This window comes from Geotrypetes seraphini, chromosome 8 (assembly GCF_902459505.1).
Source record: "Geotrypetes seraphini chromosome 8, aGeoSer1.1, whole genome shotgun sequence".
Taxonomy (NCBI): domain Eukaryota; kingdom Metazoa; phylum Chordata; class Amphibia; order Gymnophiona; family Dermophiidae; genus Geotrypetes; species Geotrypetes seraphini.
The window spans coordinates 70,219,301-70,236,178 of NC_047091.1; the positions used below are offsets into that span (position 1 = coordinate 70,219,301).

General features: G+C 41.9%; 1 protein-coding gene across 3 annotated transcripts in view; it reads left to right on the top strand.

Moving 5' to 3' along the window:
- The window catches only part of ATG2A (autophagy related 2A), a 207,209-nt gene that overhangs the window by 175,428 nt on the left and 14,903 nt on the right, over positions 1 to 16,878 (top strand). For all 3 annotated transcript variants that reach the window (XM_033954151.1, XM_033954153.1, XM_033954152.1), the window contains exons 35-36: positions 4,939 to 5,023; positions 5,363 to 5,552. In XM_033954151.1, coding sequence (XP_033810042.1) covers positions 4,939 to 5,023; positions 5,363 to 5,552 — 275 coding nt within the window. The remainder of the gene's footprint in view (positions 1 to 4,938; positions 5,024 to 5,362; positions 5,553 to 16,878) is intronic.

The following is a 16,878-nucleotide window of genomic DNA, read 5'->3' on the forward strand; positions in this document are numbered from 1 at the left end:
GCAAAAAAACATTCCTTTACCCACCCATCCTTTAGTTTTTTTGATTCCTTTATGTTCAGATGAGTCTCCTGCAAACAATAAACATCCGCGTTTTGCTTTTTTAAAAATGCTAATACCTTTTTCCTTTTGATTACATGATTCAGGCCATTGACATTAATAGAATATATCTTAAAAGACATTATATATTTTAAAACTTATCATCATAATCTTTTTCCTTTCTTCCTTCATATTTAAAATCCAAAAAATTTTCTCTATGACACACATTTTTACCCCTGAAGTATCCAATCCCTTATTAACCTTTTCCTTAATCATTCTAGTAAATCTCATCTTTTTCCCACCCTTTCCCACCCAATATAATGACTGCTTAAGGACACACATTGGAACAGCAACCCGAACATCCCCCTCCCCTCTAGGCAACCAATATTTAATTAATATCCCCTTTATCATTTCTTAAAATAAATTCATTAATCTTTCACAGTGTATCTTAGTATATCTCCTTTTAAACATAAAATCTTTTTTTTTTTTTACCATTTTTGAAATAATTATATTTTCTATCTATCTATATTAACCTTTGATAACTTTAATCATATTTTACTCCTAACATTTCATTAATGTATCTTTATCCACTCATCAGTCTTTAATTTATATTTCCCCAATATTTTAGTTTATATCATAAAATTCTATCATAAACATATATTTAATATAGTAATGTTATTTTTCCTATATCTCATACATTCCATTCCAGCAATTCATATCATCCTTTTAATATCTAAAAATAAATATCCATATCTTCATATGCTTCTTTAAAAGTTGATTATAAGTTTATAATTATTATCATTTATTTATATTTTAACAATTTTTTTTTTAATTTTATTTTTTTTTTCCCTTTCATTCTGAAAAATGAAATTTTTAATATATTTTTTTTTTATATATATTTTTCCTCTTTTCCAATTAATATCAAATCCTTTTGAAATTATAATATTACAAAATCAAACTTTATAATTAATATTTAGTATATTTTTCTTATTTATTTTACATTTTCATTTCCTTTCTTTTACTTATATCTAAATGTCATAGATCATTTTTGTCTATGATTAGTCCATTCTATATTCTTCTTTTTGTTATCCATTCTTTCATTACTTTTCGTGTCATTAGTTTATTAAATTGACTGTTCTTTCATATTGTTTTCTTATTTATATCCTTCTTCCCTTTAGTCTCTTGAGTGTCATTAGTCATTTATTTAATATCCTTTTTTCCATTCTGCTTTCTTCTTTTACCCAATTGTATTATTATCTGGTGCATTCTTCTTTTTTTTCCCATTTTGTTATTTATTCAAGTTTTTTATTACTTTCTGATCACTCTTTACTCCAGCCATCCAACTTTTACTTTTCTAAAGTTTAGACTCTTGAGTTTCCAGTCCATCTTTATTGTCTATTTCTTCTTTATATTGTCTTTTTCTTTAGTTTATTTTATTTACTGTTCTTTATTTCATATTCTTCTTTCTTCAGAATTCCAAAGTCTCATAGTTTTATGTTAAAAAAAATTTTTTTTTCACAATGTACATCAAAACCAGTCTTAAATTTTTCTGATCATTTCAACATCCATTATGTTAGAATGACATAGGTTCTGATTTTGAAAGAAAGGTCTTTAGCTTTTCCGGATCTTCAAAATACAAGGATTTATCTCCAGAAGATACCCTCATTTTTGCTGGGTAATACAAACCATATTTATATCCCTTTTCCTTTAATTGAGGTCTCAAGTCTAGGAATCTCTTCCTTTTGTTTGCTGTGTTTTTAGCAAAATCAGGCAAAAACCATATTTTGGATCCTTTGTAATTTAAATTTTTGTCTTTCTTGGCAGCATTTAAAATTTCTATTGCTTGCTGGTATCTTAGCATTTTAAATATTAATGGTCTTGGTCTGCCTTGATTTTCCATATTTTTTACTGGGATCCTGTGCGCCCTTTCTATTTCTAATGGTTGTTTTAAATCCAATTGCAGTATTTTTGGAATTAGATTTTCTAGAAATTGTATGGCATTTTTCCCTTCCAAATTTTCCTGTATTCCAAAAAGTTTAATATTCTTTCTTCTTCCTCGGTTTTCATAATCTTCCAGCTGATTTTTCAATTGAGTCAGTTCCAAACTGTCATTTTTACATCTGTTTCCTTCACATTCTAAGACTTCCATTTTAGCTTCTAAGTCAGTTGTTCTTTTATTATTTATTTCCATCTGTCTGTGGATATTTAGTATTTCTTCCTTCATTTCAGCCATATTACTCACAGTCTCTTTAAGCATTTGTTTAATCTGTCTCAGTTCCTCCATAACTTCTGCTTTGCTTAGGACATCCGACTCTTCAGCAGGAAGCGGGACCTTACTTGGTGTAATTTCATCTTGCTTCTGCCTTTTTGCCGACATACCAGTTTCGTTTTTATTTTGTCGGGTACTTGCCATGCTCCTGCACTTCTTTTGTTATTTTTTGCCGATTTTATTTTTTCCACAGTCGTTAGGACCACGAAGACTTCTGCCAGCCACAATGTCCAGTAGCTTGTCTTCAATGCCGTGCCTTACCAGCACAGATAAAAAGCCGGTGAGGAAATAATAAATCTTTTTAGGCTCCCTTCTCTCAGGGCTTTATTTCAGTTTCGGCGAAGGAGGGTAGTTTCAAACTGGCACAGTTTTTCTCCTCAGTGAAAGTGATCTTTAAGATCTTGTAAACTGTCAGTAGCTTGCCTTCGATGCCGCGCCGCTCCAGCACATAGAAAAAAAAAACCGGCGACGGAGAAACAGATTTTTTTTGGCTCTCTTCCTGTTTCAGTTTCTGCCACAGTTACAGCATCGACGGCACTAGTTTTTCGCCGAAATCGGCATGAAGGAAATAATTGTTTTTAATAACCGTTGCCTAGTTGAAGAGGAGCGCCGCGATCACACGTCCATTTTGTGTGCGCGCCAAGCCACGCCCTTAGGCAAATGGGGATTAAGTGACTTGCCCAGGGTCACAAGGAGCATCATGAGATTTGAACCAACAACCTCAGGGTGCTGAGACCATAGTTCTAACCACTGCGCCACATACTCCCATACAGTTTATGTATGACGCAGATGATGTTTTTTGGTTTTAATGCAAGTTTGTTTTTAAAGTTTTTATGAATGGTTTTTATTGTAAGTCCACCTAGGTTTTAGGTGGATAATAAATATTTAAAATAAATAAAATGAATTGTACTTGATATTCTAAATGAGGTCTCAGCAGCGTCATATAGGGCATTATCGCTTCTTTTCTCCTACTGGCCATTCCTTTCCCTATGCACCCAAGCATCCTTCCTGCTTTTGCTATTGCTCTTTCTACCTGTTTGGCCACCTTAAGATTATCACATACGATCACAGTCAAGTCCATAACAGTAGCAATAAAAGCAGAATCCTTGGAAAAGCCAAATCTCAACCTCAAAGCAAGAAGATAGAATGAGAGCAAGGTCATAAAATGTAGGCAAGTTTATTGGAAACAGAGCAGGCTCTCTACTGATAGCGAGAGAGAGGTTTCTGAAGGGCTGATGGGTTGCAGTACATAGGAAGGGGCAATATCTGTCTTGAAGGATCAGGACTAGGACTGGTGTCTCCAGCTGAAAAGAGGAGAACAAGGAACAGTGGAGACTTAATGATGATGACAAGCCTGAGAAAAAAGTGAGAAAATATGTTGGGCGCTCAAGCATAGTAGATAGGATGGAAGATGGCAGAAGATGGATTGACTGGTGATCTGAAAAATGTAGTTTTGCTGGTTGAAAGGTGTAGCTTTGTTGGTTAAAAGGATTTACAGTGGGGATGAAAATTGGAAAGTATAAATAATATGAAGGAAAAAGAAGAATGTAGGCATGAGTGCCTATCACGCTTGAAACACTAGCTAGAGGTAATGGTACGTGCGTTTGCTTGCAATGCAATAGTGAAAGTGGTCTAGCAATACTCATAAGCAGCTCTCGTTGGCATATTTATTTCAGAAATTTACAAATGATCCTTCTTTTTCAAATCATAAAAGATAAAATTTTGGCCTAAAAGATATAGTTTCTGTTTTAATCTCCTGTATAATTTTATTAATATTTTGTTAACCGAGTCGCACCCTCCTGTTGGGATGAATCGGTATAAAAAAATCAAAGATTAGACTAGACTAGACAACATATGCTAATACTGCAAAAAAAGTCAAGCAACACAATGACCAATAACGTAAGCATACTTGAAACAACAGTAAATGAGCAAGCATATGAATGAATGACATGGGTGGCAGATCGATTGCATTCAATAATGTCCATTGGTGCAATCAAGCAACATAGAAGGCACATCATAAATGTTCATAAAAGCCAAATTTCCAATGACTTGAGGGTTCATGAAGGCAAAGTCACTTTAGTATAGTCCATATGATAATACAGCAAGAAGCAGAAGCATACTGTATGATCCACAGGAAACTGGTACCCATTGGTACCCAGCTCTATATGCTCACAGTGCCATTGAAAATTCAAGCAGATTTTCAGCAGCACATATCCAGTTGGTGCCAGGCTGGCGTCTAAGAAGAGTTGGGATTTATCCTGACACCTTCGATTTTTAGTGGCAGTACCCAGCTAGCTATCTAGTTAACTTAGAACAGCGAAAAAGCTGCCTTAGGCCTGGCTATTCAATACTGGTACCTGTATAGGACCTAGCGCTAAATATCCATGAACACTGGCTGCTGCTGGCTAAATTGTGCAACAAAACACTGACCTCCACCAACTGAATATTACCTCTGGTCTTATTTCGGGAAGATTTGAGTCGAGAGGTCATTACATACAGATCCCTCAGGTTGCCAGCTCTGTGTTATTACAATTGTAAGCTTGCGAGAGCAGTCTGGTTCATGATGTCCACAATAAATTCCTGCCCCTCCAGCTTGATTCTCTTCTTTTTTATATCCCCCTTCACCCCTGCAGGATGCCCTCTTTTTCCTGAAAGATTTCTTCACAAGCTTGGCAGCTGGAATTAACCCTGTCATCCCCATGGAAACCACAACAGAAGGTAAAATGGGTGTTGGGGGACATAATCAAGGAAGAACCAGAGGTGTGGGGGGAGGGTGAGATATTTAAGTAATACAAAGGTTATGGATGGAATGAAGCAACTCATCTTAATCCTTCCCATTTGGCCTTCATCATGGATCCTCCTGCTGCTAGGGAGCTCTCCTTATGCCTCTTCGCTTGGCTTTCATTCCTGATTCTCTTCTGGAAGTCTCAAACCATATTCAGGGTCCTGCTGAGCACTCATCTGAGGTGTTCTGGGGGTGGTTTAACCCTGTCTTGTCTTGCAGCAGAAAGGTAAACATGGACCCTATTTCTCAGCATCTCTTTTTGCTCGACACAGCCCGACCAGATTCCAGCCACCACCTCAGCAGTATGCTAGATGCAGAAGTGCCAGGCAAGGAGACAGAAACTGGGCTGGGGCCACTCACTCCAGGGGATGACACCATGGGCTCTCTGGAGACCACTGTCAGTGACAACAGCTCTTCATCCAATGTCTCATCATCTTCCACAGAACAGCCAATCTACTTCAGGTATAACACCAAAGTGTTTCTGCCTTCTCCTCCTCTTTTTTAAAATTTGTATTGTGCTGGCCTACTGTAGTGAGAAAACAGATTACAAAGTCCCGAGGCACCTGAGCCAATCAGGGCCTTAGTCCCGTCCCTGTGCATCACATGATGTACCGGGGTGTGGCCTAAAGCTGCAATTTTTTCGTCGTCGGAGGCCTGTAGCAGGAGGGAATGAGCACCCCTCCTCCCAACATTTTAAAGGTACGGGGAGGGAAGTAGGCTCGGCCAGGCCAGCTAAAGGTACAGGGAGTGAGGTGGGGCTGGGCCTGGCCAGGCCAGGTGTGCGATGGCAGGAAGGAATTGGCATCCCTCCTGCTATATTAGTGTGTGCGTTTGTGGGGGGAGGGGGTGGGCAGGGTCAGGCCCGATGGCAATGGGCTTTGGTGCGGGGGGGGTTACTATGGCAGGAGGGAGTTGTCATCCCTCCTGCCTTTTTATCTTCGGGGGGGCTGCTTTTGTGTGTGGGGGGACATTTTGGGGTGGTTCGGGGAGGGAGGAAGCACGCTTTTTTTATTTTTTAAATCTAGCAGTTATTTTGCGTGTGTAATACACACAAAATATCTGCCCAATTAAAAAAATAAATAAATTAAAAGACTGATTCTCCTGTCACTACTGTCAGGGCTCTGCCCTGATTCAATCGCTTTCGAGTCGGAGTTTGCGTGCAAATCATTTGCATGCAAACTTGATAGTGGATCAATCGCTGTTTTAAAATTGGCCAGGAATCAGCCAACAGCGATTGACTTACTATCCTTTAGTGAATCTAGCCCTATATAAGGGCTGCTGAGCCCCTGTTCTTGGTTTTTGTGAGGCTGGGAAGAACTGTGTAGGAGCTGCCAAGCCTTCATTGTTATTTGACACATTTACTGAATCCTCGGTTGTAAATGTCATCGCATGCCACTGGTAAAAACGGATACGAGTTTCGTTATTTGAGGAATTCATTGCAGTGAGAAGGTGGCTCAAGGCAAGGAGAATTTCTGCCTCTTGGGTGGAAGCAGTGTGGTAGTATTGCCACAGGATATTTGTAAAGTAGCAACATGGTCGTTGCTACATACCTTTTTGTTAAATGCTATAGTGTCAACCTGAGCTCCAGACAGCGGTCAGTTTTTGGAGCTCAAGTTCTGTGTCTTGGAATTTCACAGTCCCACCCTATTTAAGGATTGCTTTGCTACATCCTGTTGGTCCCAGACTAGTCTGATATGGATGCTAAGGAAAGAAAATTTGTCTGACCTGATAATTTTCTTTTATTTTAGGCCTATGAGACCAATTCAAAATCCCACCATAGAATTCTAATTTTTCAGCTTTTTGTGAAGCCTCTATTCAGGTGATATTTGCATAGTGCTTCCAAGTTCTTCTCAACTTCAGAGTTCTGTTTTTCTTTTTTCCGGCTTGGTAGTTTAGCATCTTCTTCATCTTTTCATATTAGATTTTCCAAGTTTGTGTTTTGGAACAGCACAAATCTAATAATATGGCATAGCCTGTTCACCATCGCTTGGTCATTTGAATAGCTGAACATTCTGATGCTGCACATTGCCAGGGCCGGATTAACCAATAGGCCCAGTAGGCACGTGCCTAGGGCCCGAAATGGTCAGGGGGGCCCGATCGGCAATGCGGGCCCCCCCCATCAACGGAAAGTAATACAAACGAGCAACGTGGGTAAGAAAGGCAAGGGGAACTGTAATTTTGCAAGCGGTGCTGCTTGCCCAAAGCTTCCCTCTGACGCGCCCAGGCAGAAACGTTGCTCATTTGTATTACTTTCCGTCGATGGGGGGGCCCGCGTTGCTGATTGGGGGGCCCGCGTTGCCGATCGGGCCCCCTGACCATTTTGGGCCCTAGGCATGTGCCTACTGAGCCTATTGGTTAATCCGGCCCTGGCAATGTGCAGCATCAGAATGTTCAGCTATTCGAATGACCCTTGCCTTTCTTACCCTTCGATGGGGGGCCCCACGTTGCTGATCGAGGGGGCGTTGCCGTTTTAAAATTTAAAAAATAGGAGTGAAAGGTGAGTGGTGAGATGGGCCTGGGGTGGAGGGAGAGAGAGAAAGGGACAAGGCAGAGCAGGGCAAATGATGGATGTGGGGAGAAGGGAGACCGAAGGGAGCAGGGCAGATGATGGATGTGGGAAGAAAGGGGCAGGGCAGGGCAGGACAGATGATGGAAGTGGGGAGAAGGGAGACAGAAGGGAGCAGGGCAGATGATGGAAGTGGGGAAAACTTGTGCCCAGCCCTTACCTCCTCACCACTGACACTGCTTTCCCACATGCTGGATGGGGAAAGAAGATGGTGAGATAGTGGAGGGGTGAAGGAAAGGGTTGGCAAGCTGTGAGTAGACACAGTGAAAAGAGGGAAACTGAGGGCTGAATAGTAAGAAAGAATTTAATTTAGACAGAGGCAGAAAATAGAGAAGAAAGACCAGAGAAGAAAAGGAATGCCTACTCCCTCCTGCCTCAGCAACCTGCAACAGCGAAAATTGCAGGAGGAATGCCCTCTCTCTCCTGCCATGAAAACTCCCCCCTTGGCTTGCCTGGCTTGCCTTTTTTTGTTTTGGTTTTTTTTTAATGGGGCAGATATTGTGCGTGTGGAATACATGCACAGCATCTGTGCTCATTTAAAAAAAGGTATCGGTAGGACAGGTAAGTGACTGATCTTGACCAGTCACTTTTTTTGGATTTTTAAAAGCTATCACTTTTTTATGTGCATCAGTAGCTCTCCTAGTTTATATGGCATTTTGATATTAATAACTTTATTTGCATGACCGGATTGGAAAGTGAGCGATCGTGCGCAAAACCACACAGTGAGCTGTTTTGTGCATTGGGTCAGCAAATTTAGTCATTGCTAAACCAGTCAAAATTGGTTTAGCAACAATCGTTAGATGATCGCTGACTTTAGTGCATCTAGTTCATAATTTCTCCATAGTCAGCTAGCCACTAAACATTTCCTTTATAACATCAAGTGCAAATTTTGCAGCACTAGTTTTGTTTTGTAGGTAGTCACAGGAAATACTTTTATTCTGTTGCTTTTTTAATTTTATATGTTTATGTGTACTTTTTTTGTTTTTATATTTTATATTTTGTATATCTTAGTTATCTCATGACAAGCAGGCAGCTTATTCTCACGTATGGGTGACATCATCCACGGAGCCCCGATGCGGACAGCTGCACAAGCAATCTTGCTTAAAGAACTTTAGAAAGTTTGCGACTGATCACACCGCGCATGTGCGAGTGCCTTCCCGGGGCGCGCATCTCCTCAGTTCTTGTTTTTCCACAGAGCTAAGAAGTCGGCTTTTCTAATACTCTTCATTTTTATTGCCTTGCCTTCCCGTTCACATGCATATTTTCTTTATAATTTTCTTTATTTCTTTTCATATTGTTTTTTCGTTAAAAAAAAAACCAACAACTTAAAAGAGTTTTTGTTTCCCTCACGGACTTCTTCCCGGCGAGGCCTTTTTACACTGCCTCAGCCTCGGATTAAATTTTGGCTGTGGCAGTTTCCTTGTCGATGTCCTGTTTCTTTTGGGAATCTTCAATAACATTGAATGTCTATGTCGCAAGTCATTATGGCATTGAGTCAATTTGTGCCAACTTTACTGCGACCATCTAGCGTTTCGCCTAATTTCACGAGGGTTGCATTTTATACTTAACTCCCTCGTTGGGCGAGACGCAACACTTCAAGTACCGGCAAGCAGGCCTTATAGGTGTCTTACATCTGCCACCAATATCAAAGCCGATTTCTATGGTATCTATGTCCATACATTGATGTCCGTAATGCTGATGTCCATACACCGATGTCTGTGATGCTGATGTCCAGGCACCGATGTCCATGGTGTCAAGGTCCATGGTGCCGATGTCGATACATCTAAGTCAATACAATGATGATACCGATGCTGCAATGGTACTGATAGCTTGTTGAGGGTATCGAGGGTGTAGACGGTACCGGGGATACCGAACTATATTCATTCTTTCATCACTAGTATCAGTGCTTCTGTCCATAATGACGAAGGTCGTCCACTATATAGTACTTTCAGTTTCAGCCAACTGGAATTCTCTTTCCATCTAGTTTTCTTCCATTCCTACAGGCATTCCATTGCCTCAGTGTTTTTTCTCCTCTATTCTTCCTCCTGTTTATCATAGCCTGGAGGTTTGGGAGTGGCTATTAGGGAGATGGAGGCCAGCCACTACATCCTTTTTAGGATGTATTTTTCCCTTAATTCTTCAGTGAACACCAAGGACTTCATTTCCCTTTTCTTTAACCACGAACAGAATGTTGGGTATTATTAAAAATGGTATTACGACCAGAACGAAAGAAGTCATCCTGCCGTTGTATCGGGCAATGGTGCGCCCGCACCTGGAGTACTGTGTTCAATATTGGTCACCGCATCTTAAGAAGGATATGGCAATACTTGAGAGGGTCCAGAGGAGAGCGACACGAATGATTAAGGGCATGGAAAACCTTTCATACACTGAAAGATTGGAGAAGCTGGAGCTCTTCTCCCTGGAAAAGCGGAGACTCAGAGGAGACATGATAGAGACCTACAAGATCATGAAGGGCATAGAGAAAGTGGAGAGAGACAGATTCTTCAAACTTTCAAAACATAAAAGAACAAGAGGGCATTCGGAAAAATTAGAAGGGGATAGATTCAAAACAAATGCTAGGAAGTTTTTCTTTACTCAGCGGGTGGTAGACACCTGGAATGCGCTTCCAGAGGATGTAATAGGGCAGAGTACGGTACTGGGGTTTAAGAAAGGATTGGACAATTTCCTGTTGGAAAAGGGGATAGAGGGGTATAGATAGAGGATTATTACGCAGGTTCTGGACCTGTTGGGCCGCCGCGTGAGCGGACTGCTGGGCACGATGGACCTCAGGTCTGACCCGGCAGAGGCATTGCTTATATGCTTATATTTCTCTATCTGATCGACAGCTTATACTCTTTCAATCTCAGGGAATTTATTTCTTTTTTTTATCAGCCCTGCATCTAGACCGTATTCATTTTTATCTAAATTCTGAGGTTGTGCCCTGATCATCTAGCTTGATCAGCATCTCATGTCTCATCGGCAAAACAGGCTCTCTTCTCTCAGGGTGTTTTTTCATTACTCAGTAACACCAGCACATTCTATCTACATTTGGCCATTTCTAGCCCAGTGTTTCTACTCTAGCATAGAGTGCCTAGCCTTCGCAGTCCATATGATTCCCTTTGCAAGGTTTTCTCTGCATTCCAGCGAGTTGTTTCTTATTACGTGACTCCTAGTCACGGATTGCTAGCTCTGTTATGTCTAAGCTCATCGCTATGCTCTTTGCTTCACAGTCTTGTATTCTCAGATCTAGTCCATGCGGACCTTCACTTACTGATTGGCTATATTACCTAACCAAGCGGAGCGCTCTTGCTGTTTTTAGCTAACAAAAGCCTTAAACAGTTCGGTATTAGACACTTTCTCACAGCAGTTTTTTCTCAAAACTGTTTTTTTCCATTTCAGGGAGGGTAATTGTTTTTTTTTTTTCCCTGGCAGCCACGCTTCAAAAAAAGAAAAAAAAATTTTGTTTCATCTTTATGCCTGGACTTAGGTTCAGCAATTCTCCATTTCATTTCTTCTATATGGGAAACTCCACAAGTAGTTTTCTTACCTTTCCTTGCTGATCATTTCACAACAGCTTGAGTCTCATCTCCTACAAGTAGCCATTGTTCTCTTGTACTAGTCAAACAAGTTCCAGCTGTGTCTAGTCTTCCTTTTTCTTTCTGATGCTTGTCCAGTTCAAGTGGAATTTTGTCACTATGCTTCCAGTAGCTCCTTGGTGGCTCAGATGACCTTGCAGGGGCAATTGCAATATGCATATGCTTTAATAAAATATGTACATTTACACAGACATCTTAAGATGATCATGAAGGTCATTTGTACACTTTTAGGAATAGCTTTGGGAGTGTGTTTTATAAAGAGTCTTTATCTGAGGACAAGCAGGCAGCATATTCTCACTTGTGGGTGATGTCATCCAAGGAACCCAGCATGGACAGTCAAAATAGTGTCCTGTCACTTTAAATCTTTAAGACTACCCATACCACATATGTGCTGGTGCCTTCCTACCTGACGTTGGCTTTTGTGACTTTGGGCTAGATTTACTAAGCAAACCAATTGTGTACTGATCGGTTTGCAACCTAGTTTTTCTCCGACCCAATTCACTAACCTCTGTGCCGATCCGATTCCGATCCATGCATGCAAATGAGGTGAAACGGCATGCAAATGTAGGCAGGCAGCAATACACACAAAAAAATGAGGGACACCAACTGGGCTTTCTGATCAAAAATAAGCGACTGCTGAGGACCAATCACTCAGGTCCTTTCCGACTGCCCTGCCTTCTGCCCCGATCTGCTCTCTGCCCCAATCTCCTGTTCTCTGCTCCAACTCTCCTGCCCTTCTCCACAGTGCAAGCCCATAGTTTTAACCCGCGGGTTTAAAGCGGGTTAAAACCATGGACTTGCGAAGAAAAAAAAAAAGTAAAACAGTAGAACAGCACCGGAGGCAAGAAGGGGAAGGAAGGCAGAAAGGGACACATCGGGGTGTGTAAAAAAAAGAAAACAAAAAACCGGAAAGCAAACACTTGCACAGACCATCTACAGGCAAAGTAGATGGTCTGCGCATGCGTTGGGATCGCTACCCAGTGATCCGTGTTGTCGGATGGGGGTGTGCCTCCGATTGCCCCCATTTTCATGAAGATGGTTGGTGAATCAGTTGGCCTGCCTCTAATCGCCCATGGATCGGACATGGATCAGAAGGTTAGTGAATCTAGCCCTTTAAGTTTTCCATGGAGCTGAGAAGCTGTTCTTTAAAGTTTCTCTAATCATGTCAAACTTGTAAATTTTTTGTGCCTTTTGGGAGTGTGTTTTATAAAGAGCCTTTATCTGAGGACAAGCAGTCAGCATATTCTCACATGGAACCCAGCACGGACAGTCAAAATAGCATACTGTCACTTTAATTTTTTAAGAATACCCATACCACGTATGTGCTGGTACCTTCCTACCCAACGTCAGCTCTTGTGACTTTAAGTTTTCCATGGAGCTGAGAAGCTGTTCTTTAAGGTCTCGCTAAGCATGTCAAACTTGTACTTTTTTTGTGCCTTTCCATTTTATTTTTCCCTTACTTATAGTCATATTTTTCTATTTCATTTTTTTTTTTTTCATTCAGTTAATAAAATTTTAATGTTTTTTTATCAATTTTGTTTTTCGGGCCTTCGGGCTCTTTTCAGCCTGTTTTTTTGTTTTTTTTTAAACATATGTTTATTAACAGTGAAGCAACACAAACAATCAGGCGACAACAATGCCCGAGCATACAATCAGATACCACAATACAGTGGTGCCTCACACAACGAACTTAATCCGTTCCAGGAGCAAGTTTGTTATGTGAAACGTTCGTTGTGTGAAACGCGTTTTCCCATAAGAATACATGTAAAAAAAAATAATTCGTTCTGCAGCATAAAATATGCTAAGATGACATAAAAAAGATAAATTTTTTGTTATTATTTTCATTTAGATACATCTAAAAACACACATTTTTTAAATTTAAAGACAGACTAAGTAGAGTCTCATAAAATCCCCATCAGTGCTCTCAAAGGCAGCGTTTTGATCAGCATCCCCACCTCATTTAAACGGGATTTCTATTGCCAAGTTTAGTTCAGTTACTTGGTGTATTTTTTTTTTCCCCCTGTAAGAAATGGAACCGGAAATAATTCCTCCCTCCCCAGTCTAACATCCCTTGGCACACAGCGACGTCTGCATTGCTGGCCCCGCTCTTCAGTACGTCTAACCCTGATGGGCAGAAAGCACCCCCCTCATATCGTAGCCATTTCTGTACTCGCAGCGATCCCCCCCACCACTTACCTCGCCGCATGCACCCGACTACCGGGGATTAAGAGCCGTCTCTGCTGGAGCCGACGACTCCAGTGCTGTCCCTGCTACAAAAGCTTCAGCTTCCACAGGCGTTATTTCAGGAGATCAAGAGGGGGGAGGATGCTTCACCACATGAGGGGAACTGTTCTTTTTTTTTTTTTTTTAGCATCGGGGAAGTAAACAGACTGCTGCAGGAAACAGGCCTCTCTTTTCCCTGACCTGTGTCTCCCAGTGCTCTCCCCTCCACAGCACCGCATCAGCCTGTCAAGCACCAAACAGTAACCTGGCCCCGGAGATCTAGGCGGAAGCGCCTGCCTCTCCAACCCCATCAAGAACTGCACAAAAACGGCGAGGCCTAACGGCCTCGTACCCACGAATGCGGTCATCACTTATTCTACCCACCCCCACTACTCCGGTCACTACTTACAGGAAAAGCCCGTATGCGCATCTTGGTGTCCCTCCTGCTGCCCGTGCTTTTGCTGAGGTTCGACATGTTCGTCGGCTTTTGGAAGGGGGGGTGGGGAACAGGGAGGAGGAGGAGGCCGTGTACAACTCCGCGCGTCCTTTGTCGCGAGCAAAAGAGTAAATGTTGACTTAATTTACATAATAACTAAAAGAAAAAAAAAAGAAAAGGGGGAACCGAAACCTAGGGAAGAAGAGGCGACGAGCAGAGAAACCGTCCTGGTTTGTTTTTGTGGAGCAGAGAGGGGGGGAAGGAGGGCTTTGCGAGGCCCCGGCCCGACCTTCACTCTTCTGTCGCTTGGCCCTCCCCCCCTCTCGCACTCTGCCCGCCTCCTGGTGTTCCGTCTTCCCCCTCTCGCTCGCCTTTCTTCCGCCGGACAGCGCGTGCAGCACCCGGGCGCTGCGCGAAGCAAGCGCAGATCCGCCCCCCCCAACGCATCAGCAGTAGGCGCGGATGCAGCTCGGGCGACTTCGTTGTGTGAAACGAAGTTCGTTGTAGGGAGCAAGACATAAAGTTCGTTGTGTGAAGCGTTCGCTGTGCGAGGCGTTCGTTATGCGAGGCACCACTGTATATATAAAAACAACTGGTATAGTCACAACCATCCAAAAACAGCAGGAGGCCTGAAAAAATCCATGAACAGGACAGAAGTGAAAAATCTCCACCCGAAATCTGTGCAAACTCCACCTATTTTTAGTTGCGCCCGAAAACAACAGAATAGACATCCCCCCAGTCCTACTCTAAAAGCCATGCACACCAATCACACCCAGAGCCACAACAGACACACCCGCAGACACGTGCTCCCCCCCCCAAACAAGCATCCCCCCTCCCCCCACTCCTAGACAGAAGAGCGGTCAAATAAGAAGAGAGAAAAAGAAAAAGGCATATAGAAGAAGAGTAGAAGGTCACCAGAGTGAACAGAAGGAGCATCAACTTTTTTTTTCACATCTACTCGATGTTCCGGACCATAGAGTCTTTTGACCTCATGTCAGTGGGTTTTCCTACAATGTTCAAGGCTCCTAACAATTTCAAGCAGTGCACTCGGTGCCACAGGGCTATTTCAGGTACAGACCCACATAATTGGTGTGTCCAGAGCCTAGATCCTGACCATTGAGACATTTCCTGCATGCTCTACTCTTGTCTACTGAAGAGGTTGCTTAAAGCCAGGAGGTTGCAGTTTGAGAATTACTTCAGGTCAACTTCATGTACATCAACTATGTCTGAAGACTCCAATGCCAACGCTCAACCTCGAAATACTCCTGCATCGACACCAGCACTGACAGCTCTTTATAATCGATGCTACCATCATCGGGGGAGTCTCATAAAAAAGCTAAGAAGAATATATATGTCTCCTCCTCCAAGCATGCGTCGGCATCATCTCATGCACCATCACCATCAATGAACTCTAAGCATTGACACACTGATGCCAGATCGCCATCTCTACAGCTGATGTCTCCTGTGAGGCATGCCTTTTGACACCGAGGTCTCCAACATAACCAGCACCTAATGCATCCTTGTCAATATCGGTATCGGCCAGTCTGAGCACAACCCTCAAACTCTGTTGAGTCATCAATTTCAGATACAAAATGTTGAGTGTCTAAGTTGAAGAGGCATCCATATTCTTCCAGGGAGAACAGCTCATCATCTCGACGCTTGTCTCAATGCTTACCTCGATCTACAACTGTAAGGGCTGATATTGAGGAATATGATTCAGAGCTATCGCCACACTCTTCTAACAACTATCCTAACTTGTCTGCAAATGATTCCTTTTGATCCATCTCCTCCACCTCTTTGTCAAAGGATGTCTTCAGAAATCTGTCATTTACAAAGTTTATCAGACAGATGGGACAGGCGCTTTCAATTAATATGAAATCTAAGTCAGAATCTCAAGCAGAACTCATGAATGCTCTCGACTACAAAGAGTGGCTTAAAGATTGCATAAAGGTTTGGCTCCACAGTCTTATGAAGGAAGACATTCAAAAATGGAGAATCTCCACTTTTTATTCCAATGGCTCCATGACCACAGTTACAACACCAATCCTTGGTCATAAAGTCTGCCTTAAAGCAAGCTAATAGTTCCAGAACTTACACAAGTATTCCACCAGGCAGAGAGGGCAGAACATTGGATAATTTGGTTGGAGAGTCTTTCATGGCTCGCTGCTGGCTATCAGAATTTTAAACTATAATTTTTCCATGACATTTTATTTTAAATCACTCATCCAGAAAAGTCAACTTTTGATCAATACATACCATCAGAACATCTGAATTCTTATCAACACATGACCAATTAACTTCGTTCTACCTTTGATTCATTTGATATAGTCTCTCACACCTTGCAATCTCTATTGCCATGTGTAGGCAGGCATAGCTGTGAATTTCAGACCTAGACACCAACGTACAAGATTAACTCTCCAACATTCCCTGTATAGGAGATGATGTCTTTGGAGATCACATAGAAGAGACAATGCTGAAGTTCAGAAGACACACTCACTGCATGACCACCTTGTCATCTTCCAAGTTCACCAGGTCTCAAGCACCAAGGTGATATTCTAATACCTCCAAATGCTCCACGTACTATTCCAAACAGAGATACAATCAGCCTTCTACATCTACTTGCTCATCAACTCAGAGACGACCCAGGCAACAGAGACAACAAAAATTTCAGCCATAAGAACATAAGAATTGCCTTACTGGGACAAACTGAAGGTCCATCAAGCCTAGTCTCCTGTTTCCCACAGTGGCCCACCCAGGTTCCAGGTACCTAGCTATATATCAAGTAGCTAAACAGATTTTATGCTGCTTATCCTAGTAATGAGCAATGGTTTTCCCCAAGGCATCTCAGTAATGGCCTAAACCACATTCTCACCCTGGTGAAATGACACTCCACACACTGGACTATAAACGTGTATTTGCTTATTACTTGGATTGGACCAAACCTCACAGAACTTTCAGTCAACTGTT